Genomic DNA, 25289 nt, shown 5'->3' with positions numbered 1-25289 from the left:
CTTTCAACCGTCGAGAAAAATATGGAACTACTCGACCGTGCTGCTTTAGAACCACACCTAACCCCCTAGTACGATTATATCTGTGTAGAGTATAAATCCGTCTACACTAGAAGGTGAAACTAAACGCATGCAGTTATCAGCTTTTCGTTTCAGCTCCTAAAACTGGTCTCACAAGCATCTGTCCATGTAAGTTCCATACCCTTCCTGAATAGTCCAGTCTATGGCATAATAATGCTAGAGAGACCCTCAACTAATATCCAGTAATATCCAGCTAGACTAAGGAAGTTGTGAATCTCCTGTATAGACTTCAGCTACTCTCAACTGGTAATAACCTTTATCTCCTATGGATTCACTGATATGCTCCTGCTTGAAACAATGTGTCTCTAGAATTCCGACAGAAGATAGTCCAGCATGCGCATTTACTAACTTCGCATAGTGATGTTCTCGTCGAAGCATCTTCTGAAGTATGCGAGGATATTGTTTATGATCCACCTCGGATCAGGAATATATCACAATATTGTCATTGAAGACAATTATAACTGATCCAAATTCCCTAGGAATACTAGTTCATCGAGTCCATGAAGATATCTAGGCACTAGTAAGCCTAAATGGTAATACCAAGGACTCATAATGTCCGTACAACAGATACACTTAACCATAAGATCACTGACAACAAGTATGTAATCTGATCACCAATTACAAATCACCAACTCCATAAATATCAAGACATTATACTCCTCATATCACTATCAACATCAAGCACCAAATAATAGATCAGTAAGTCAAACATCTACTAATAGAGTATTAGAACACCAGATATCACAACATTTATATGTTGTGTAAAAAGATATACACAATAAATCATCAGAAATCAACATATCACAATATCCGAAAATATCCATTAATCTCAAACCATCCTCAACATCAATCAAACCTGATAATTTTTCTAGTGACCAAAGGTGTATGACCACTGAAGTCCAAGGAATATCCCTTAACTTTCTAATCGATAATCAACAACTCCCTAAATGATAGAGATACAGTCAATCAGATATGAGTATAAAAATTTTACTAATCTTATCTAAAAATGTTCAAAGAGTATGTCAAATCTCATCCTTCAGATTCTCAAATATCCACAATAAAAGAATCACAATCCAAAGTCCAAAGGGTCACTCAACCTCCTGACTAAGAGTCTAGTCATCAAAGAATATCACCACAAATCTCATAATCATACCCGTAAAATGTCCTCTGATAACTGTCGACAAAAGGTTGAACACTCTGATCTAAAATATAGATTTCAAGACCATTAGTAAATGATCATGTGGTCAAGGTCTTGAGCTACTTATAGAGAGAATGAAAATTGAGTCGACTAACATTGTCTTGTAAAACACCATACTATGATTGCTCCACCTGAGGTTCAGTAACCTCTAGTGACGAGCAATGCACACAAGGGTAGAGAAGCACTATCAACAAATAGCTAACCGACATAACTGTCGATCGTCGCTCTACTCCTCGAAGATCATCATATGAAACTTCCACTCGATAACGATAAAACTTCATAGGTGTTAATCAACTAACACCACCTTCTCTGCATCATTATGGGTCATATATATTTATGTACCACTGAGGATATCCACCCATATCTGATCGATTCATGAGTCAGGATCTCTGATGGAATAACATTAAGCGAGTCGGCTAATCATCGCCTTATAAACCATTATACCATGATTCCTCTTTTTCTGGTTCAAGAACCCCTGACAAGCTATACAGAAGGAGGTAGAGAAATACTATCTCTCTAGAGCATCTCAGAATCATCAACAAGAGATGCTCTGCTCCCATAAGTCGTCTTCTGCATCTTCCTTTACGTGGTGTCTGGTCACGTAAAGAATACGCAGCTAACATTATCTTTTCTTCACCAGTACAAGTCATATATCTGAATGTATTCACCATGTTATACAACTAAGTAACAGTTATATCTCGTAAGTGTTAGGACCTTGACGTCCGCTAGAGGGGGGTGAATAGCGTCTCACCCAAATCGTCGCTTCCTACAATGGTTAGTGTGCACAACGGAAATACAAGATAAACACTAACAATAGAAAGCAAACCTAACACGTTGATTTAACGTGGTTCGGAGATAAAGCTCCTACTCCACGGCTATCCGTAAGGTGGACGATCCCGATCCGTCGGTAGATGATTCCCCGGAGAACTTCCGGCTAGCTCACGTAGCTCCTTGTGGGTGGAGAAACCTCGCCACAACCTCGTACAAGCACGCTAGATCACTTGTGCACTTGGAGACTCTAATTAGGGTTAACCACTACTAATTTCGTCAACTTCAACCAAGCTTCCAATGCTTGGTTATATAGGCCACGGGTTAGAAAACCCCGCCTACCAGTCGACTGCCAAAACATGCAGTCGACTGCCCTTCGTGGAAATTCGACCGTTGCAGCCCAACGGCTTGATACCAACCCTCTATTCGCTACCAGTCGACTGAACCAGTCAACTGCACCAGTCGACTGATGAAACCACCAGTCGACTGCTACAGTAACGCTACAGTAACGCTACAATACTGCTACAGTAAACCCTAATTTTGAGATTTTACCCCGAGTATATTCACTCAGCACTCGTTCTCGCCCGACCAACCTAGACCTAGCCTTCTAGCCTCCTCCATCAGCCTTGCGTCCCTCGGATGCCTCCCCATCCTTCACGTCTTGCCTTCTGGAGCTTCCATCAGCCTTGTCATTGTTGTCGGGTCTTCCTTTGCCAAGAGGTCGCGCCTCCGGGACTTCATCCATTACCAAGTCACACTTGGACTTACGTTGCCAAGACTACATGCTTGGACTTACACCGCCAAGACTCATCCTTGGACTTTCCTCCTTTGCCAAGATCACACTTGGATATACGTTGCCAAGACTACATGCTTGGACTTACACCGCCAAGACTCACCCTTGGATTTTCCTTGTTGTACCTGTATCCTGCACACTCACAATGCATATCAAATACAACAATAAACCTAACTTAAACCTTTGCCCAAACATCAAAACCTAGGGTACCCAGATTGCTCCAACAGTAAGTGTTAAGCATGTAGCTCTACACTTTTCCACATCAGTGGGGTCATCTATCAAAATGTGCATTCTAAATTATCTAATCAAGTATAACAGTCCATGGTCAAAATTCTCATGGAATAGGATACATCAAACCTCTAAAACTGGTCAAGCCGACAATGGTATACAGCTAATTCAATCATTTCTATGTTCGTACAAGTCATGTACTCATATGTGTCTTCTAGGTCATCTAACCAAACACAAATAACCCAAATGTTAGAATCTTCATGAAATAGAGTAAGTCAGTCTCCTATTGACCAAACTAATAAGAGTAACTCAGTACTCTACTAACTACACCAACAAGAATGGATCGGTCCTCTACTGACCAAGTCAACAATAAATCGGTCCTCTACTAATCGAAGCAATAAGAGTAAATTGGTCCTCTACTGACCGAACCAACTAAGATAAATCGATCCTCTGCTGCTCAAGTCAACAAGAGTAAATCGGTTCTCCACTAACCGAAACAACATGATATTTAGCAGATACTATCCACTACCCAACTAGTGGTAACATAAACTAATAATACTAGTGGTATGGTAGGAGAAATCTCATGAGACTGTAATCTTTGATCTCTCTTGTAGAAATTGATAAACCTAAACAGTGGCTGACCCAATACATGTCATACATGCTACAAATAACTAGACAAGTACCAACAGAAGTATATGATAACAGTACATAAACATACCTTCTATAGCTTGCAAATATCCTGTCGCTGTCTGGTCCTAAAACTCAACAAGTCACATCGAGAAACTAAATCATAAAATCCAAAATACGAAAAAAAAATAGGCCTCGTAAACCTGTAGCTCTGATACCAATAACTTGTCACGCCCCGAGAGTAAGGTTGTCTGACGAAAATCGGACAACACCTCCCCTATAGCAGTGACAAATGAAACCAGAAGACATTGCCCAAGACTACTCAAAAGCCAACAACAGCCTACACGGCTGGATATAAAACATAACCACACAGTTATATACACAACCCACACGACTGGAATAAAAAGAACATAACCACGCAGTTGTATAGTAAGCAGTCCACACGATTGGAACAAAAAGACAGCGGAGGACATGAGCAAAACATAAAAACAATACAACTAATTGCGAGTCGACCCGACTTGACACAAGAAATTCGTAACCAAAATAAAGGACACCACAAGTCCGAAAAACTCATACAGAAAGTACATAATACAAATATAAGTACAAAAGCAACACTGCGAGTGAAAGCAATAATGATAGAAGTCACTCAATGTGACATGAGACTAGCGGACAGGATTTCCAGACGACTCCATAAATCCTTTACCTACTGCCTGACGAAATAAATCAGTTTATGGGGTGGTGAGTACTGGGATTCAGCGAGTTATAGACAGATAGTGCATGAATATAATAAAGAACTAGAGATACAAAGGTATACAGTCTTATAGGAAAATTAACAGATACTACAGTGATATCAGAGTAAATATCCATATTTGAAACCATATCCTAGGCTAGTAACAGTAGATCAGGGATAGTGAGGATCTACAATAGTACTGCTTGTCTGCTCATACTACAAGGGTATCATGTGAGGTATACTACCAATGAGTAAGACAGTGTCTAAGCACATGCAACAGGTATATAACTCAATATAAGCATATCACATGGATATAGCAAGAGAAATGCATAAGTAAATAAACAGCAGCATAAGCAAGTATAATAATAACAGCGTATGCACGGATAGTCACTCCCGCCCACCCCTCTGCACCATGACCCCTGTATGGTCGAGAGGTCGAGTCAGTGACAGACTGTATACCACTCCGGCTACCACTGCCCTCGAGTGGCCAAGGGGACAGTTGCATAGTAGCTAACTAGCTACGTTTGCGACGGGGGTCCCTGCTGCCCGTAACTCCAGCTATTACTACCCCTAAGTGAGTGAGTGGGGGCACAACAGGACAACCGACATCTGCTCCAGCTACCACTACCCATAAGTGGCTGAGTGTACGGCCCTGGCCAACAACCCTCTCAACCACAAGGGAGACATGGTCGCTGACATGTATACAATGACATGATGCGTAAAATGCAACAGTCATCATATATATATAAACAGAAATCAGGTATGATACATGAATAAACAGTAGTCAAAGCAAGTAAACATGATATCTAGTATCTATATATCCAGTATCCAGTATTTAGTATTCAGTATCTAGTATCTAGTATCTGGTATCTGCTAAATATCATGGATAACAACGAAAGACTACATAGACATCAAATCGATTATCCCAAAGATCGAGTGGATAAACATCAAGCACAGGAAAAATACGAGTGGAGTCAAGGTAAATACAACAACTATCCAAATATATAGCTCATGCAATAAGGTCAAAGTAATAAAGAGACAAAGCAAGAAGTATCTGCCTTTATCTGTCGATCGTGCCAAATAAATCCCACTTTTAGACGCTCGTCCCAAATTCAAATCCTGCGATCACATAATGTATTTAGCTAATTACATATGAAGTAAATAGCTAAATAAACTCCCCCACCTAACTAAAGTAACTCTAATCGAAAATGATTATGGATTAATCCCACAATTAACCGAACATACATACTAACATCATGATCAATCAATAATCCCCACAATCCTCTTATCAGAATAAATCATCTAAGATAGAAATCGAAAGAGGAAACTTTGAAGAAGACTTACACTGATAGATGGACCATGATCAGATGCCTACGTCTTAGAAACAACTTAATCCTATTGATTTCCCTCAACCTAACAATCAATCAACTACATCGATTCTATTCCACAAATTGAGATAATCAGGTTGACACAACCCTAGAAATTGATAAGCACTTACCCTATTCAACCCCTTCTTCTCCGATGATGGATTTCCAGCGACAAGCGTCCAACAGTGATGCAAGGGAAGGAAAATAGTGTCGCTGGGATAGACTCACATGGAAGGGGGCGATGATGAATAAGAACGGAGGGGACAATGACGGTTCTCACACGATCGACGATATCATAATCTACTCTCAAGTCAAAGGGCATTAGTAGATCTGAACAGAGAGGAGATTAGGGCTCAGATTCCGGACAGGATCGTTAATATATGAATCTTTAGCTTTTTTTAATATGTTTATTAAACAAATAATTCTGAATCAATGATAATAATTAAAATATAAAAACTCTTTTTTATGATTTAAAACAATAAAGTGAGCTGTTTTACAAATATAAAAAGCTCGATGATTTCGTTGAGAATCATAGCTAGTATTGGCCGTCCGTTTGAATGGGCCCTTCCTGCGAGCCGCGTTCACGGCCGTCCATCAAAGTCTCCGTCTTTCAAAGCAGCGTTTCCATTATAAATATCTTTGCACAGTCGTTCCAGTGTGTGCGGAGAAAGGCCCTATTGCATTCGCCTTCTCTCCATCTCCCTCTCTCTTCGCCGCCGCTACAATGACCGGACCCGGGCTCTTCTCCGACATCGGAAGGAAGGCGAAAGGTACTTTTGATATGGCTCTCCCTTCGTCACTCGTCGCATCCCAATTTTCTCCTGCGGTTTTAACCTAGGATTTTGAATTTGATTTTCCCTTCTTCCTTTGGTTGGTTACTCAGATCTGCTGACCAAGGACTACTACAACTACGATCAGGAGCTATCCGTCTCAAGTTCCAGCGTCATCGGAGTGGTTATCATCCTTCGAGCCTTCCTCCATTTAGTTTTCTTCGTTATTTTTAGGATGCCTTTGCTGTTCTCTGAATTGTTCAATTATAATTGGTGGTCAGTTCATGTCTATTGCCTCTTCAAAAATAATGTTTCCATTTTGATGCTGTTTTCTAGTCTCTGTTCCTTCAAGAAAATTTGGGCATACCTGTTCTTTGTGTTTCCAGCTCAGGCAATTCAGTTTTTCTGTTTACTCATGAATTTGCTACTGGGAAATTGGTTGGTTGATATTCTTATTTCTAATTATCTTACACATCTGAAGTGGCTTGGAACTTCTTGTTAGATTTAAAACCGTTTTTGTGTCTATTCATGGCAAATGACTCTTTCTGTAATAGTGATTCAGCCATCTGGTTCTTTTATGTTTAAAATTCTGCTTGTACTGCATGTAGTATTAGTGTCTGTTAATAGTGTGTGTCTGCTCGTTCCTTGCATTCCTAGCTTGCAAGTGTGTTTTACTATTTATATGCAGTCATCAGCATCACTAAGTCCATGCATCAATATATATTGAAAACAGAAGTGGATAGGCAAGTATATCTGATATGAGTTACTAAAATGGAAGAGATGTTTTATATTAGTAGAATGAATAATGATTCTTTGTTGGAGCCATCAGTATAATGTTATCATATAGTAAAATCAATGGAGTATCTAAGGAATTGAAAACTGCATTTTGTGCCAAAGGAGATATTAGTAGGACAAAGCACTTTCGCTTATTTTTCTGCAATACAAGCTATATCATCACTTTTTTTGAAATGCATATTATTTTATCACCAGGTGTGAATGATTGAAAGAGTAAAATGAATATACTGAAGTTTTTCTTAACTTTATTTAACCAATGGAAATGAAATGGTTGGTGACCATAACAAGCTCTACCTGCACTTTTTCCTAGGCAATAGCCTTGTGTTTATTTTCTGGATCATCTCTGTGATAACATGTAGTTGGGAGTCGCTGTCATTCTGGGATTGCAAATTATTTCTATCACATAAGATATAAAAGAAATGCAAATGGAAAGGGATAAAATTTTGTTTCCATTTTTCTCATAGATTTGAACATTCACATAATGCCACTGCCTAGCACCTTTTGTTGCTTTAATCAAACTATTGGTTCTATCCACTCTGCAAACAGATACTCATTCATGTTCCAACAAGTATCTCCCCAGTGTTCCTCTTAATAATATTCCTATATGTCTCTCTCCAAAGAAAGACAATGGAGTTATTAAATAGTATTTAGTATTTATTACCATATACTTGTGTGGCTTGTGTTGTCCTAGTGAGCTATGCTTGTGTGTTTATTACATAAATGTTACCAACTTGATCTCGAAAGACTGACAAACAATGGACCTCATCATTAGAGCATTTTGACGCTGTAATGAGTATGGTCCCTGTAACTACATCATTACAGCATCTCTTCAGAGACATTCAATAAAATGGGATGGATACAAAGAAATTTCTATGCCCAAATATAGGTCCAACTACTGGCCCAGAATGTGTAACTTCAAGTTAATGGTATTTCACTTATTAAGCCTATAAACTTCCCCTTTGACCGACAAGTTTCCATGTGGAACTGAATGGGTGGTACACTTTAAATTCTATATTTCGCCTCGTTTCTTAGATTTCTATATATCATGAAATGAAATGATTTCTTTGGTTTGTATTTAATTGTGTCATATGAAATTGAGTGTTATGATCAATAACTCTTTATTTGGGTATGTAGTACTGAAACCCCACAACCTGATCCTTCTACTAAGATTTAGGATCATTCTGTTTTAGTGCTTACCAATAATTGTATATTTGTGTATTTCTCAGCCAACTATATTCAACATTTTCCCATTCTTGATCTAATTAATGAACAGGCACTTACATCTGCAGCTGTCAGGAAAGGAGGGCTTTGTACTTTTGATGTTGGTTCGCAGTACAAGTATAAGAACACCCTCATTGATGTGAAAGCCGACACAGAATCTAATGTACATTTTCTGCTCCATTTTTTTCTCAATAATAGTTGAAAAATTAATAAACAACTAAGAGGTTTTCGTTTCTCATTTCACTTCTTTCCAGATTTCCACCGCTTTGATCATCTCGGACATTTTGCCGTCCACAAAGGCTATTGCTTCGATGAAGCTGCCTGATTATAACTCTGGAAAGGTACCAAGGTTTGCTCATTTTAGTTGTTGAATTTTTAGTACGGGATAAAATAAAAATTTTGTTATTCAGCTGGAAGTGCAATATTTACACCATCATGCAAGTCTTGCATCGGTTGTGTCTCTGAACAAGTCCCCGTTAATTGAGCTTTCTGGGACAATTGGCGCCCAAGGTATTGCCTTTGGTTCAGAAGTTGGATACGACACTGCCTCAGGAGTTTTAACCAAGTACAGTGCTGGAATAGGCCTAACAAAGCCAGAGTATAATGCTTCTGTAATCCTGTAAGCATTACTACTGTTAAATTCTACTTCAACATTTTTCATGGAAGAGTTTGTTTACAATGACACTTCTCTCCTCAGGATGGACAAGGGAGACACTCTAAAAGCTTCCTACGTCCGCCATTTGGACGAGACGCAAAGGAACACTGGGGTACTAGAAATTCTCAGAAGGTTCTCCATAAACGAGAACACAGTCACTGTAGGAGCACAATATGCACTGGATCCCCAGACAATAGTGAAGGCAAGGCTCAACAACTTGGGGAAGTTAGGCGCTCTACTTCAACATGAGGTGATTCCAAAATCAATATTAACCATCTCTGGAGAGTTTGACACCAAGGCCTTGGAAAGGACTCCCAAGTTCGGTTTAGCTCTCGCTCTCAAGCCTTGATTATCATCGCCGCCGCCACGATTGAGAGTGTGCATTAATTGGTTAGGTCAAAAGGGTTGTGAAATAAGATGCTCCACAGGCTTGTATTATTATTATTATTATTATTATTTTAAATTTTGACTACTGCGGGCAACTAATTTGATGATCGATTGTCTCTAGGTCTGCCCTTCCATTCTCGCGGCATTTCCACTTGTGTTATTTATCAGCAAGAAGTTTCACCATTTCGTGATTGGGAACCTAATGAATGGCCAACCAAACATATTTTCAACTCGGCTATCACTCATTGTCTGAAAGAGCAGACGCACGCACAAGGCCACTCCTTTTATTAGCTAAGTTCTGTCCCTCAGGAGCTGGCATTGGCCCATGTTTGCTAGATTGATCAAAAGCATTCAATTGAGTTTGACCATTTCAAAACTGGCCTCTGTTCTTCCAACTGACCTGTTTAACTTCCATCCGTGACTCCGTCCTCTTCCTTCGATCTGACTGCCTCCAATACCATCCCTCTCCTAAGCGTCGGAATCAAGAAGCCAAGAAGCCATGGGTGTGCACAATCCAAAGAATGATGGGCCATGCTAACACAATGCGACATGACCTCCTCTGCACAAATGCTGGGACCAATATCGCCTGTCCAACCACATAAATCCTAGCAACCTGAACGGCTGAACCTAATGCCACATCAGAATTAAATGTGCATGCTCATAGTTGACCATAGAACCACTGTTGGTGCCCCCCTCCTCCATCTCTTCCGTCTTGTGCCAGCTAGCTATTAATCACTCGTGCACAGCTCCATTCCATCAACAGGCAAGGGCTTCATTGCCCTTTCCTCGCATCTGTTGGATGATTTCATTCTCTTTTCAATTCGGTGGAGAACCAGCATGACGGTGAGGCTCCTCCACTGCAAAGACACTGTTCCTGCACTGCCAAATTGAATTATCCTACTGCTGCTGCTGCTGCTGCTGCTGAAACAATTGCAATGAATTTGAACTTGACAGTAGCTGCTGTGATCTGAGAATCTAAGAAAAATTGCTTCTGTCTTAGTAAACATTAGTCGATAAAGTAGAAAAGTCAAGGTGGCATTAGCACCTTCTCCTTCTCTTCTCCGTCGGTCGCCCTGATTAATTGCTTCCTCCATTGTACCACTACCTGCATTTCCTTCGCCAACAGTCAACCCTTGTTCTTCCTTCCTTCTCGGCCCTCTTCCTTGTAGAATGTCATTGTTGCTCATGAAGAGGGACTTTGTACGTGTCAATAAATCAAATATGCGCCTTAATGACTCGCAATGATGCACTTGTGTGGAAGTACTAAGTTTGTCTACAAAAAACTGTATCGAACTTCAAGTTAATTTGTACATGGATCTCGCTCGTTGCCACGGGTGCCTTGTCTAGATGCTACTTGTCAAGTCTTCTTTTTCCTTTTTCTTTATGTTTTGAAAAGCTTTTAGAAAAATGTCGTATTTTAAAAATGTGCAATGGTACTCATATAGGCGCTTCTTCTAATTTTTCCTGTACTGTTTAATTATGGTTGTGTTGCACAAATATCATAGTGTGATCAAGTTTATCCATTTTGCAAACAAGCTCTTTGGATTCATTTTCCACCACATTCCAAATGTTGCTAGCACTAGAAATAAAATTTTCTTCTTGTATTTATATTCCAAGAAGGTGAAACCACAATTTACAATTTATGCACTTGATTCATAATTACTATTCCACCGATCATATTGAACATGAAGCAATCTTCAATATCCAAAGAACACTTTGTGTTTTGTTTTTGTAATCTTTGTCCGATATGCGTAAACGCGGTGTTTGTTCCTTCGTTTGTAGGTCTCTCTACCAATTGCTGAATTCCCACGTATAATTTTCCTGTCTATCGTACTCGGATTACTCCTCAATGAATGAACGCAACATACACGAGAAAGAGAGATCTTCCCCCTCTGTCTCTCTCTCTCTCTTAGATGTCTCACCGGCCAATCCCCGTTTGGCTCTCTTAAATTTCATCTCTTCCGAGGAACACAAGCCTACGCGAGTGAAGGATGGCAGATGCATGAAGACAAACCTTGCCTGTGATCGCCTTCTGCTGCCTCATCAGCTACTGCCACTACTACAGCTACTACTACTACTACAAATCTCCCCCCTCCTCTTGCTTTTATATCGCAACCCAATCGCCACCATTGCCCGCAACGACTTCCGATGCTCGTCGAGGGAGGAAGGTAGAAGCGATGAGCTCAGAGTGCAGCAGCGGTTGTCAATCCGGTTGGACTACCTACTTTGTCCACTCATCAGAAGATGGTGAATCCTTCCGACGGGTCGAGGAGGAGGACTTGTCTATGATCTCTGATGCATCCTCCGGACCGCAACATTTCAATGAAGTTAATGGGAACGGCTACTGCTACCTTTACTCTGCTTTGCTTCCGGCTGACGGCGGCAAGAAGAAGAGAACTCTGGTCGAGCCCCAACAAATCCAGCGATCCTCTGTTCTGGATGACACTGCCAGTTCCCACCTCTTGACCAACTCCAAGGCATGCTCTCCCCATTTGTTTTGCTCTCTCTTCTTCCCCCTGCTTTACCCATCTTTGTATGAAATCACAGAATAGCTTCACGGACTGCAACTATCAGATGAAGGAATCCATGGAGGAAATTGTGGACTTCCCTTATGACTTCTCCACGACCCAATTTCAAGTGAACGTCCAGCCTTTTTGTAACTACGTTATAGTGCTTCTCTATTTCATTCCTTACAACAAGAGCATATTTTGCAGGCAAACTCTGCTCTGAGGATGCAAATGGGGCACTCTCAATCTTCTGTTTGTGCCAAACCAACTGCAACGAGACCGGTTAAGTAGCTAATGATATGTCCATTTCATTATTTTCACCTTTATTCTTGTTTCTTACGGTGAGATTTGTTCCTGTTTCGATCCACAGGGATCGAGGAAAAAAGGAAGGAAGATGTATTAATGACTGAGGCTCCTCTGTTTCGGAGAAGAAAACGAATGCTACGAAGATAGACAGATTTCTTCCTCGAGCGCTTTTTATTGTTGTCGTCGTTGTTTTTTCCTCAGTTCTATGTCAATGCATCAGGAAACAGCTGCCTGAGCAGATGTGAAGGAAATACTAAATAAATAAAATTGCTTTTATTTTAAAAAATAGAAACTAAAAACTAAAAAGTAGTGTTTTTAATGATTTTCTTGTCATGGAAAGAGGTAACAGAATGGAGGTTGTGCATCAGTTCAGTGTTTTGTCCGCACACACACTGAAGTCTTTGGAATGTGCCAGCAGGCTTTGTTTCCCTTCTCCACCTACCTACTCACAAGCATACTGTTAAGGGAACATACATTCAAACGGAGACTGATTCCATTACGGCACTCAGGAGAAAGGATTCTTCTAAAACAAAAACACATATATAGCAATATGTTTAGCGTAGAGTAGAATGATATCTTATGGATATTCAAGCAACAGTCGAAGTAGTTGATAATATTCATAATAAGAAGAAGAAGAAAAGAGAACAAACTTCAAAGAGAGATTGGTTTGAGCCATATTCCAGCTTTCACAACGCAATGAGTTGCCAAGGTCCATACTGTTGCAGGTCTTTAATACCTGGGCCTGTCTCTTTTATTGGGTCACGCGCCATGTAAACATTAAAATAAAGCACCTTTGCAGTCAATGAGTGGGGTGTTGTTCTTCAAGGTTTTTTTTTGAAATTGCGAGGTTCATTTGACATATTAATCTATGTGAATAGGAAAGATCCTGCCTGCCTTAGCTCTTTCTTCTGAGCAGGTCATGACAGCATTATTACCCCTTAGTTTTATTTCCTGCAAGATCTTCATTATATTCACTATAGCGATCAGACATCTGATGCACACGGACAGATATATTGATTAAGCTTAGCTGGAACTGAGAAAGAACGTAATGGAGCCAATTAATTGAGAACGCATCCATTTTAAATATTTCCAGGATATTTATAGCTGCATCCATCTCACTTCTAGTGCTCTTTAATGTAGTGCTTCTTCTTCTTTTCTAAGAGCAATCTGGTGGATCAAATTTCTCACCCAGATAGTGAAAAAAAAACAAAGCCAACGACGACAATTTGGCATTGCAGCTACAAACTAAAAAAAAAGATTAACTTATGAAGGAAATTTAGATTCTTGCATTCTTGCAAGGATAAGCAATAGGTAGTTGTCTTCATCCTCCAAGGACAACCATGAGCTGCTTAGAATTTTACATTGTGAAAGTGAGAAATTAGTGTTCTTAACTCCTCGAGGAGCCCACCTCGAATATATGAGAGCAAAAGCATTTAGTATGCATTTACGATCCTGAGCTCAGTCACCATGTGAATATGTAAATGATTCTCTTTGCACTCATTTGCAACTTAATGAAATAGAAGTAATCTTTCTCATCACACCCACCACCTAGCCTTAGTCCTTTGGACTTCAGTCATCCTACTTTTCTTGCTTATAGAGGCACACTCTGCTTAATTGCTCAGTCCATTTAAATGATCTTATTTAAAATAAGATCATTTTAAATTTATCATCTTCTTAAAAATTAATTTTAATGGATAAAAATGATAAAGATAATCCTTGATCAGCTAGATTATGCAATGACAGGCACATACTTACATTCCACCAAATATTAAATCAAAATGGAAAGCATTAATCAGAAAACATTGTTCAAACCCTCAAAAATACTTTAGGTCATAAAATGAAAAACTAAAGATTGTTAAAACTAAAATCTTGCAGCTCATGTTAGATTCATATTGTTGATTAGCCATCCGGGACATCGTTCTTCAGTTATTCTGCAGATGTAATTGAGGAAAATAATTAGATTTTTCAATAATACATAGATAAGGCATTATTACATAACGGTCCCCCAAACACATGAATATTATATGTAAAATTCTTAAGAAAAAAATAGATAAACCAAATGATTTAGTATGCCAAAAACACCACAGCATGTTTTTGTTTACATGCTAGATGTAAACTCATTTAGAATACAAATACGAGAAATCAAATGCTGCACAATGATGCTTTTCAGCTACCCAAATAATATATAAATAAATAAATAATAACAATATTCAAGGAACAGCTTACAAAGGTAAATGCTGCAATCATGAATAATAAATTGACAGGAGAATATTTCTTGGGTAACACTAAAAAAAGGAAAACGATGCTTTCCATATTTCAAGGCAGCCATGTTCTACCAGTCAATTAAGGACAACTATAATTCAGAAAATTTCCATTCTCCTAATTCCTCCTAAATGCCTAAAGCACATTCTGAAGTGATTACATATCGCTTGTAGGAAATGCAATCACAAAGTGGTAAAGTATCTTCTACAAATAGCCCAAGATATATTGTTCATTTTGCACACAGAGATTGTGAATACACGGAACCAAGGTAAGTCGTAGAAGGATTCAGCATCGATATTCAGCAAAAGTAGCCACATAAGGTCATTAGATGTCAGCTCTGTTCTAGTTCTTATCAAAGCTGACATTTGCCTTCTATGTTTGGAAATCCACTCATGCTAACTAATGTTAACTATAATGACTGACAAGATACAGCCATCAACCAAGGATGAAACAAACAGATTTATATAAGGAAGTTCTTCAAATCAGCATACACAATGTAAAATTAAACAGTCATAGATATTTTTGAACATTTCAATCAACAGACGAGAATCTTAAACCCAAATAATTTGTTGTTTTCTAAACAATATCTGATATTGGACCAGCTTTAGTTTATACAGTAATTGATGATTAAGTTTCTCTATCCCTCTGATAACGCCAGCAATTTACCATAACATGACAGAAAGAATAGATAATATGGTTGAATAAAAATAACATATCCAAATTAAGTGATATCAGAAGTGCAAATTGGCACACTATCTAAATTATATTAATGTCTAATAACGGTTGCACAAGTCAAGCGTAGGAGATGGCTGTATTGGTAGAAGAGTAAACAAAAATGCAGAACATCTAAACTATCCTGAAGAAGTTGACTGGTTATCTAGTATAGAATCATATATTTAGATTGAAGATATAAGCTAAGAAGATATCTAAGTACCTTAACAAAACCAATTGCTTTGGCTATGGTGCGAAAACATTGCCTGCAGCACATGAGGCCATACTTCCTTATGATTGCATGAGAATTGCCACAAACACGGCTACAATAAAGAAAACCACTGGTGAGACAAACATTACACACACACAGAAGGTCAAAACATAAAAAAGGAGATATCTTTGAGTGAAAACCTCAATCTCGATATCAACCAGAAAATAAAAATAATTTTTTTTAATGATGTGTCAAAACGTCATCGAATAGTAGAATGATGGAGTACACAAATGCAGAAAAACGCCGAGCTAAATCTACGAAATTGGTGTCGTTTCTGATCATTAACCAAATAAAAAAGTAAGTTAAAGAAGATGAGAAACAACAGCAAGGTGAGTTTTATTTTGAACTAAAAATAATAATTTAAAGCGCCTCTTTGACTTTCAAGGACAAGTATAAAAAAACTCAAAATTTTCAGGTGAAACAACGAGAAAGAAAGTGAACAAGCGCCGAGTACAATAACAAGAATTGCCGTCTATTCAACTACGGTAAGGGCAAAGGGAAAAACAAATAAGAAGATCATACAAAAAGTACTGATAGAATCTCATACCAATCCCGGGATCCATGGCCATTGTTCTCGGGATGGGAGTTGCAGACGTCCGAGTGCCCCATCTCTGACAAACCTCGCTAGAATCGCAGAGTAAAACCCTAAACCCGGAAACACAAACGGCGACGGAAAACGTATGAGAGGAATTTAAAGGTGGGAGGCTAAACCCTAGGTTTCGGAGACCAAATTCCCTTACAAGGTCGGTTACCCGTTATTTGGCCTTGTCCATAAGTTAATAAAATTATTTATTCATAAAAGGAAATTTTTATAATAATAATTTTATATTTGTGATGGATGAACCTTTTAGAATAACAATAAATCTTTTAGAGTTAATTTTTAATTTGTTTTTTTGAAACAATCAAACTAAGCAATTCCTGATTTTTTGAACAGATTTTAAATTTCTATAACGATGAATATTTTAGATTAACGTACATAAATTGTATTCCAAACTTAGTTACTGAATCAAAGAAAAAAAAATTTCACTTTTTAAATATAAATAAAGGATCGTCCCATTGACTGCTTCCTTGGTTCAAAAATTGCACGCCAATGGTGCACAGTTAGGCCCAGGGTTGAATCACAGTTTTATACGCGTATAGGATTTTCTTTTCATGCGACAACAACGAGAACACTAGTGGTTTGAATGAATCTTTATGAGTACCTCTTGATTTATTTTAGTAGTTAATAAAAAAATTTTATGCAAACAAATCAATCGGATTGAAAAGGGATAAAGATGATAATTTTCTCCGAACCTAATAGAGACAATATTTAATCCAAATAAAGAAGGAATATTTAATTAAATACTTTATTAATCTTAAGACTATGTTATATAAATATTTAATTAATTTGGTATATACTAATTAACTCTAAATTAATTTAATGAAACATAAATTAAACTTTCTTTTCATAGGACAACACCGAGAACACTATTGGTTTGAATGGATCTTAATGAGTACCTTTTGATTTATTTTAGTAGTCAATAAGAATTTTTTAATGCCACCAAATCAATCGGGTTGAAAAGGGATAAGGATGACAATTCCTTCTGAACATGATAGAGATGATATTCAATCCGAATAAAGAAGGATATAGAAGGACTATTGATATTCAATATGTGATCCGAATATTCAATTAAATACTTTATTAATCTTAAGAGTAGGTTATATAAATATTTAATTAATTTAGTATATACTAACTAACTCTAAATTAATTTGGTGAAATATAAATTAAACTTTTTTTCACACTGAAAAAATTTATAAGTAATTTTTATGGACGCATCAATTAGGATATAGAGTTTAAGACTCAACTATTATGTATTATTAGAAATACTTTTCATTAATCAATTAGGGATCTAAAGTTCGAGATTCAGTTGCGATGTAATATTAAAAAAATTTCTCATTAATTAATCAGAGATATAGAGTTTTAGCATCATTAATCAATTAAAAATCTTCAGTTGCAATATATTATATATTGAGAATTTTTCTTATCAATAATTTTTTCTGATTTTTTTTAGTTTTGTATTTTAGGATTTGTAATATTGTGAGCGGAGAAATTTCTATAAATAATTTGAGCAGGTGATATTAAAATGTATATTTTTTAAATTTTTTTTTGATTAAATTCAAGTATGATATTAAATTAATTTTATATAAGAGGAATTCATTAGAGTAATTTGTTGTTGGGAAGATTACTGTTGTATAAATATAACGCACTCTAAAAAATTTATTTTATAAAATTTATATGTATCAACAATTAGTATAGAAAATATCGGATGAATATGAGACTGAAATACTGATGAATCCGTATCTCACCCATTATCTTCCCTAAACTGCATACTTGGATTTTAAAAAAAAACAAATGACATGAGAAACTTACCGATTTGCACGATTAAAGAAAGGACGGCTTTTCAAAATTACACAGAGTTCGACACAGAAATAAAAGGGACGTGACAAAATCTATTAAATCAATGCCCGCCGCCACGCCGTCGCTATGGCCTTTGCATTGCGAAGCTCCTCCAACCGCTCGAAAATCCTACTCCTCGACAAGCTCGTCGCCCTCCTCAACCTCACCTCTTCCTCTGTCGTCTTCTTCTTCTTAATCTCGGTCTTCACTTTCGAGTTTAAAGGGCTCGGCTCAACCGCGTCCGGCGAGGCCTTGCAGTTGATCCCAAGTCCGACGAGCCGCATCAGCTTCTTGTCGAGATCGAATCTCCTAAACGACGACAAACTACTGCCACTCGACGATGAACTGACTAACTCACTACAAAAAAAACACATGTATAGGAGCGGTTGTTTAGGAGTGGTTTTAATACCGCTCTTGAAAATTGACCAACTGAATCAATTTAAATAAAACCGCTTCTATTACCTGACCTTTTAAGAACAATTATGAAACCACTCTTACTGCATAGTTTTAGCATCGATTTGAAAAAACCGTTACTATAAACCGCTCTTAATGATACAACTATTAAAGGCAATCTTAAAATTACTGATATTAGCTACCTTTAGTAGCAGTTCTAAGTCAAACATTGCTACTAACCGTTCCTATTGCTCTAACTTCTAGGAGCAATTTTCAAGCCGCTCATATTGGATTCTTAGAACAGAAGCTTGTGTAAAGTGTTATTATAAACCGCTTCTATTGCTCTAAGGGTTTAGAATTAGTTTTTGAACTGCATCTATTGCATAGTTTTAGAGCTAATTTGCATAAATCGCTAATAGAAACGGCTATTATTAATACAACTATTAGAAACCATATTGAAACTGCTAATTTTGGATACTTCTGACAGCGATTCTGTGTCAAATGGTACTAATAACTATTTATATTGATCTAACGCCTAAGAGCAATTTGCAAACCACTCACATACATTCGGACGCCCGGATGCCCCACACAAGTCGGGCACTGGAGTCAGGCGTGAGAGTTAGGTAGCATAACCTTACTCCCTCTAAATACCTTATTTCTTATAAAAATATCCTAAAATACTCATTTATTTATTCAATAGAATCAGCTTAATCATGTGATCATTGCTAACTTTAAATTTTTATGATTCTTTATTTCTAGGATAAAATTCAAATTTAAATAAATTTCTTAATAAAAACTTATTAAAATAAGAAAATTTTAAATTTGACTTTTTATTTTTCAAATTTTAATTTTAATTTTTTTTAATAAGAGTACTTAAATAAAAAATTTGACCATGCACCTAGTATTTTAAAAATGGTACAAATTATTTAAAATTTAATATAGTTATAAATATTTATAAATTTATATTATTTCCTTTTATTCAAATTAAATTAACCATATATGACTAAAAATATTATTTTAATATACAAAGCACAATGCAAATAAAAAGGGAGAGGTGTTTTGCTTAAAATTTTAAAATACAAAGTTTTATATGATCCTTTAATTTTATGGGTGTTTTATGCTCTTTTCTATTTTTACTTAGATGAAAAAATAATATTTTCTCGAAATTTATTAAAATTACACCGTGTTTCAAATTTATTCAATTTTATAGTATTTTCTATTTGTACATCATATATTATAGGAAACATATAATTTTAATTTTAATTATAATTATACCAGCGTAAAATTAGCATTACTGAGTTGATTGATTTTAATACCAAATTTTAATTAATTAAAATATAAGTTTTAATTTACTCTACACCTATTCTGCTAGTTATTCTGCCGCGTGACGCTCTACTTGTTGCCGTTGCCTTTGCCTTTGCCTTTCTCCCTTTCTTCCTCTCCTTAATTTGTGGGTGCACTCGTCGGTGTTGTCCTGTCGAAGAAACCACGAAATCGCATCCTGCTGCTATCAGCCGCTATTTTGTATAATCTTCCATGAGCAACCAGCAACGCATCTCCTCCGCTGTCGCCGCCAAGGACTGACGGAATTTTCACCGGTTGCCGGACACTAGCCGACCACATCCACCAATCCCTGGTTTTTTCCCTTCTCACGTTTTTTTCTCCATTCATCTCTCTTTGATTGTTTTGAGGTATTTGTGTTCATTATTTTTTCTATTTCAAAATACATACGGTAAATAGTAAGATTAATCCTATTGCCATTGTTTTGAGGTATTTGTGTTCATTGTTTTTTCTTTTACAAAATACATACAGTAAATAGTAAGATTAATTCTATTTGCCATTGTTTTGAGATATTTGTGTTCATTATTTTTTTCTATTTCAAAATAGATACGGTAAATAATAAGATTAATCATATTGTCATTGTTTTGAGGTAGTTGTGTTCATTATTTTTTTTCTATTATAAATTGATATGGTAAATAATAAGATTAATCCTATTGCCATTGTTTTGAGATAGTTATGTTAAGTATTTCATATGTTAAATTACAGTATTTAATTATTCACCAACGTAACTATGTATAATATATTTGCTCTTTTAATTAATATATATATAGGTACTAACGTTTCTAAAAATAATTGAGCATATCATATAATGAAGAAGGAATGGATGGACTGGCCCCGTGCTAGTCTTGGCTATCGGGTGGGAATCCTAAACTTTCTACGTTTTGCTTTTGTTGACTCGGCTGATGATGTGAAGAAACCATGTCCTTGTCGCAAATGCATAAATTCATCAAATCATGATCGCCCGACAATGCATAAACATCTGACCATATATGGTATGTTACAAGATTATCGTATTTGGGATTTTCATGGAGAAAAACCGATGGTGCAATCTCATGACAACATGTGTAGTGTGCTTCATGCCTCATCTAGGGAGAACAATGACGAAGATAACCATAACCCAGTGGTGCAAGAAATGTTATGCGACGCATTTGGGATGCATGAAGAACCATTTACAAATAATGAAAATAACATTGGTACATCGACAAGTCATTTGCCGAATGAATCTTGTGTGGAAGATTTCTATCGATTGGTAGAAGAAGGGAAACAACCATTATACACCGGATGCACTGAGTTTTCTAAATTGACTTTTCTTGTTGAGTTATTTCAATTGAAAGTGAGTGGGAAATGGAGTGATAAATCCTTCACAGCATTATTGAACTTTCTACGCCGAGCTCTTCCATCTGAGGCACAGGTGCCTAATTCATTTTATGAGGCAAAGAAATTAATATCCAAGTTAGGACTTAATTATGAAAAAATTCATGCTTGTCCAAATGATTGCATGATTTATTGGGGGGGAAATGAGAAAGAACAAGTTTGCAAAGTGTGTAATCTTTCGAGATGGAAGAACTTGCAGAAACAATCCAAGAATTCACGAAAAGGCCAAAAAAAACATATTCTATTAAAAACTCCTGCCAAGGGTTTTTTGGTATTTTCCATTAAAACCAAGATTACAACGATTGTTTATGTCATCTAAGACATCTGAAAGTATGCAGTGGCATTCAAAGAAACGGGTTGTGGATGGAAATTTGAGGCATCCAGCTGATTCTTTAGCATGGAAGGCATTTGATGAACGCCACCATGAATTTGCATCTGATCCTAGAAACGTGCGGTTGGGTCTTGCTACTGATGGATTTAATCCATTTAAAAACCAAAGCACTTCACACAGTACTTGGCCGATTGTCTTGATGCCTTACAATTTGCCACCTTGGGAATCCATAAAATCTCATTCAATTATTTTATCTACCTTAATTCCAGGTCCAAAAGCGCCTGGAAATGATATTGATGTGTACTTGCAACCCTTATTGATTGAACTAAAAGATTTGTGGGAAAATGGTATTCCTACGTATGATGCTTGCAACAAAGAAATGTTTCAACTACGGGCTGCGTTGCTTTGGACAATCAGTGATTTTCCTGGTTTGGGATGTTTATCTGGATGGAACACATATGCCAAGAATGCATGTCCAACATGTGCTGATCAGACAGATGCATTGTATTTGAAGCATGGCAGAAAATGGTCGTTTAGAGGGCATCGTCGCTTCTTACCTCCAGATGCAGAAATTAGAACAATGGCTAGTTATGGCATGGTAGAGCAATGTGAATTAGATTTAACGCCCTTGTCTGGGACCGAAGTTCTTTCAATGACTCGAAACAAGAATGTGGTGTATGGTAAGAGTATTGCATCAAAACAAGTTGTACGAGTAAAAACAGGTTCCATTGAACAAATGTGGAGAAAAAGAAACATATTTTTTGACCTACCATACTGGGAGTTTAATTTGATCAGACATAATTTAGATCCTATGCACATTGAGAAAAATGTCTGCGATAATATTCTTGCGACACTTCTAGATGATTCGGCCAAGAGTAAAGATAATGCTGTTGCACGTAGGGATTTGAAAATATTAGGCATTATGAAATAATTCTGGCCACGGATACAACCAAATGTCACAGAGTATTTGCCACCTGCATGTTATTGTATGAGCAAAGCTGAAAAGAAAGTATTTTGTTCAGTGTTAAAAGATATTAGTGTCCCTGATGGTTTGTCATCTAATATTTCAAAGTGTGTGGATGTTGGGCGTTGTAAGATTATGGGTCTGAAAAGTCATGACTGGCATGTCATAATGGAACAATTCCTTCCGATTGCTCTTCGACGTGTGTTGTCAAAAAAAGTAATTGCACCATTGATTCTTTTATGTGAATATTTTAAGGCGGTGTGTGCAAAGTCATTGCGAGAAGATGAATTACAAAAGGCTGAAGAAGGAATTGTATTGGTTTTATGCCAGTTGGAAAGAATTTTTCCACCATCATTTTTCACAATAATGGTGCATTTGGTGGTACATTAAGCGTACGAGGCAAGAGTAGCTGGGCCTGTACATTATCGGTGGATGTATCCAATAGAAAGATTTCTTGGGAAACTTAAAGATTTCGTTAGGAATATAGCACAACCAGAAGCCAACATTGCAGAGGCGTATTTGGCAGATGAATGTGTAATATTTTGTTCTCGTTATTTGGAGAGTAACAACTTGTTGTGCAAATATGAAACACGACACAAGGAGACACCAGACGTTGAGTTTCCTTCATTACCAATGTTTCCACAAGTGGGACGACCTACAAAAGGGCGTCAGCTAGTTACTTTGGACAGCAAAACTTTAACTCAAGCTCATAGATACATCCTTGCCAACTGTACAGAATTGCTTCCTTATCGTGAGTAAGTATCATTTTTTAAATATAATTTTGTTTCACTATTTTATCAATAATGAAAGTTTCTAACGGTTAATGTTAACATTAAATAGAGAATTTAAAAACAAATTAAAGAGACGTTGCAGATATGGTCGTCGTCCAACTAATTCCGAATTGGATGATATGGTACGGATGCAATTTGCAGAATGGTTTGCAAGACGAGTGAGTACTATGCTAGAAATTATATGCATATTACAGGTTCATGATGAATAGTCTGGTTTTTTTTTTTTTATAGATTTATGCCTAATTATAATTGTATGTTATATGCATTTTACAGGTTGATCGAATGAATGAACAAATTGATGACTTAGATCTAAGGGCGCTTTCGCATGGTCCAAATTCTGTAGCATTTAGTTATCATGGATTCAACATAAATGGTGTTGCATTTCGCACAGTGGAATCTGAACAGAACAAAAAAGTGCAGAATAGTGGGGTCATGTTACAGTCGATGCATGATAATGATGATCATGAGACAACCTACTATGGTAGATTAACTGATGTCATCTCACTTGATTATGGCGGTCGTGGAAGAATTGTTCTTTTTCGATGTGATTGGGTTAACACTACTTCTGGAGTGAAAATTGATCCTTTAGGATTTATAATGGTGAATTTTTCACGATTAATACATACCGGAGAACGTGAAGAGCATGAACCTTTTATTCTAGCTTCACAAGCTCAAATGGTTTATTATGTCCGTGATCCAAAAGAAGAGGACTGGTGTTGTGTCCTTCATCACACACCAAGAGATATATACAATATGGGCAATGAAGATGATATTAATACAATGCATTTCGTTGATAATAATTTTTCTAGTATACAATCTCTATTAGGTGATATAAATGGAGTAGATATTGAATTGACTAGAACTGATGTAGAGGGCACAATAGTTGATGGTATGACTGTTGTGAACAATGAAACTGATGATGAAACTTTTTGTTGAATTTTGTATTTATTTTCATTTTGGTAAATCATATTTTGAGATGGCATATCATGAATTTAACCTTCTTTATATATCTTAATGAAGCTCATATATACATGGGTGCGTCCAAATCCAGTGGCTTCTAATTCACCAACGTGGCAACATGTGTTTATATTTGTAGTTTGGCAATTGACTTGTTAATAAAAAGATTTTTTCTTTTGTTATGTAACTTAATATATATTTCTATGATTTTGTTTGATGAGAATAGGTTAGTATTGAATATGACAAATAAAAGAATGTGAAAGTTGATTCGAAATATAAGAGGACGATCTGGAAGAGATAAATCAAATAATAGAGGATCCGGAAATGAACTTGAATCACAAGACACAGTATCAATTTCACTATTGGAAACACAAAATGATGATCTGGAATCACAACAGAATGAGGAGCCTAATGAGGAAGGTAAACAATATTTTTTTTTGGTTTGAATTGTTAATTATGTTTATAACTCCAAAAAAAAATTATGTTGTATCTTTTCAGGTCAAAACGAGATCATGCCTTCAACCCAAAGCCAACAAAAGAAATGTGGAAAAACTGTTATGAAGGATGTTCATGCTTTACAAATCGGTGATCGTCTAATAGTAAAATTTAATGAAAGAGGTCAACCATACGGCGAAATGCAACCAACGCTTGCTAACTTTGTTGGCACCATTGCTCGAAATGGAAATGTTTTGCCCCTTAGTTTTTTGGATTGGAGAAAAATGACGAAGAGTTGTTTGGATGATGCATGGAGACAAGTAACAGTAAGTTGATAAATGTCATATTTCAATATTGAATTTAAAACATTATTATCATAATTTATTTAATGTTTACAGGCACGTTTTGATATCCCCGATCAACATAGAGCTAGGGTGATGCAAATGATGGGAGGTTCATGGAGGCGATGGAAGGCTGAAATTAAGGCCACTTCTTATGATCCAAATATTCCATTAAATGAACTTATGTGTATCCGTCCCATTCCCCATAATCTCACATCAAGTGTTTGGGAAACTTTATGTCGTTACTGGAA

The 25289-nt window shown here is 36.8% G+C and overlaps 3 protein-coding genes across 3 annotated transcripts; 2 read left to right on the top strand and 1 right to left on the bottom strand.

Annotated features, from left to right (window-relative positions):
* The first annotated feature begins 6402 nt into the window (after nt 1-6402).
* LOC122011902 (mitochondrial outer membrane protein porin 5-like) lies at nt 6403-9702 on the top strand. The gene is made up of 6 exons (XM_042568335.1): nt 6403-6559; nt 6673-6743; nt 8628-8738; nt 8830-8916; nt 8986-9194; nt 9273-9702. Exons 1-6 carry the CDS (start codon nt 6514-6516, stop codon nt 9577-9579), a joined length of 831 nt encoding a protein of 276 aa, XP_042424269.1. The 5' UTR covers nt 6403-6513; the 3' UTR covers nt 9580-9702.
* Nucleotides 9703-11393: 1691 nt separating this feature from the next.
* LOC122011758 (protein SOB FIVE-LIKE 5-like) lies at nt 11394-12676 on the top strand. Its single transcript, XM_042568134.1, has 4 exons — nt 11394-12094; nt 12165-12254; nt 12332-12406; nt 12495-12676. The coding sequence occupies exons 1-4, from the start codon at nt 11795-11797 to the stop codon at nt 12525-12527; spliced, it is 498 nt and encodes a 165-aa protein (XP_042424068.1). The 5' UTR covers nt 11394-11794; the 3' UTR covers nt 12528-12676.
* Nucleotides 12677-14178: 1502 nt separating this feature from the next.
* LOC122012186 (40S ribosomal protein S29-like) lies at nt 14179-16422 on the bottom strand. Its single transcript, XM_042568637.1, has 3 exons — nt 16222-16422; nt 15627-15726; nt 14179-14361 (listed from the first exon to the last, which is right to left on the bottom strand). Exons 1-3 carry the CDS (start codon nt 16281-16283, stop codon nt 14353-14355), a joined length of 171 nt encoding a protein of 56 aa, XP_042424571.1. The 5' UTR covers nt 16284-16422; the 3' UTR covers nt 14179-14352.
* Between the last annotated feature and the right edge of the window lie 8867 nt (nt 16423-25289).

This window comes from Zingiber officinale, chromosome 8A, assembly GCF_018446385.1.
Source record: "Zingiber officinale cultivar Zhangliang chromosome 8A, Zo_v1.1, whole genome shotgun sequence".
In the NCBI taxonomy this organism is placed as follows: Eukaryota; Viridiplantae; Streptophyta; class Magnoliopsida; order Zingiberales; family Zingiberaceae; genus Zingiber; species Zingiber officinale.
Note: the sequence above shows the minus strand (reverse complement) of the source record. Positions and strands in the feature narration are given on the sequence as shown.

Excerpts from the sequence above, each read along its gene's own strand:
- LOC122011902 (XM_042568335.1), top strand. The coding sequence starts at position 6,514 with ATGACCGGACCCGGGCTCTTCTCCGACATCGGAAGGAAGGCGAAAG. Across the intron at positions 6,560-6,672 it reads CATCGGAAGGAAGGCGAAAG|ATCTGCTGACCAAGGACTAC; the intron begins GTACTTTTGATA and ends TTGGTTACTCAG. Across the intron at positions 9,195-9,272 it reads TATAATGCTTCTGTAATCCT|GATGGACAAGGGAGACACTC; the intron begins GTAAGCATTACT and ends TTCTCTCCTCAG.
- LOC122012186 (XM_042568637.1), bottom strand. The coding sequence starts at position 16,283 with ATGGGGCACTCGGACGTCTGCAACTCCCATCCCGAGAACAATGGCCAT. Across the intron at positions 15,727-16,221 it reads GGCCATGGATCCCGGGATTG|CCGTGTTTGTGGCAATTCTC; the intron begins GTATGAGATTCT and ends TCTTTATTGTAG.
- LOC122011758 (XM_042568134.1), top strand. The coding sequence starts at position 11,795 with ATGAGCTCAGAGTGCAGCAGCGGTTGTCAATCCGGTTGGACTACCTAC. Across the intron at positions 12,095-12,164 it reads ACCTCTTGACCAACTCCAAG|AATAGCTTCACGGACTGCAA; the intron begins GCATGCTCTCCC and ends ATGAAATCACAG. Across the intron at positions 12,255-12,331 it reads TCTCCACGACCCAATTTCAA|GCAAACTCTGCTCTGAGGAT; the intron begins GTGAACGTCCAG and ends CATATTTTGCAG.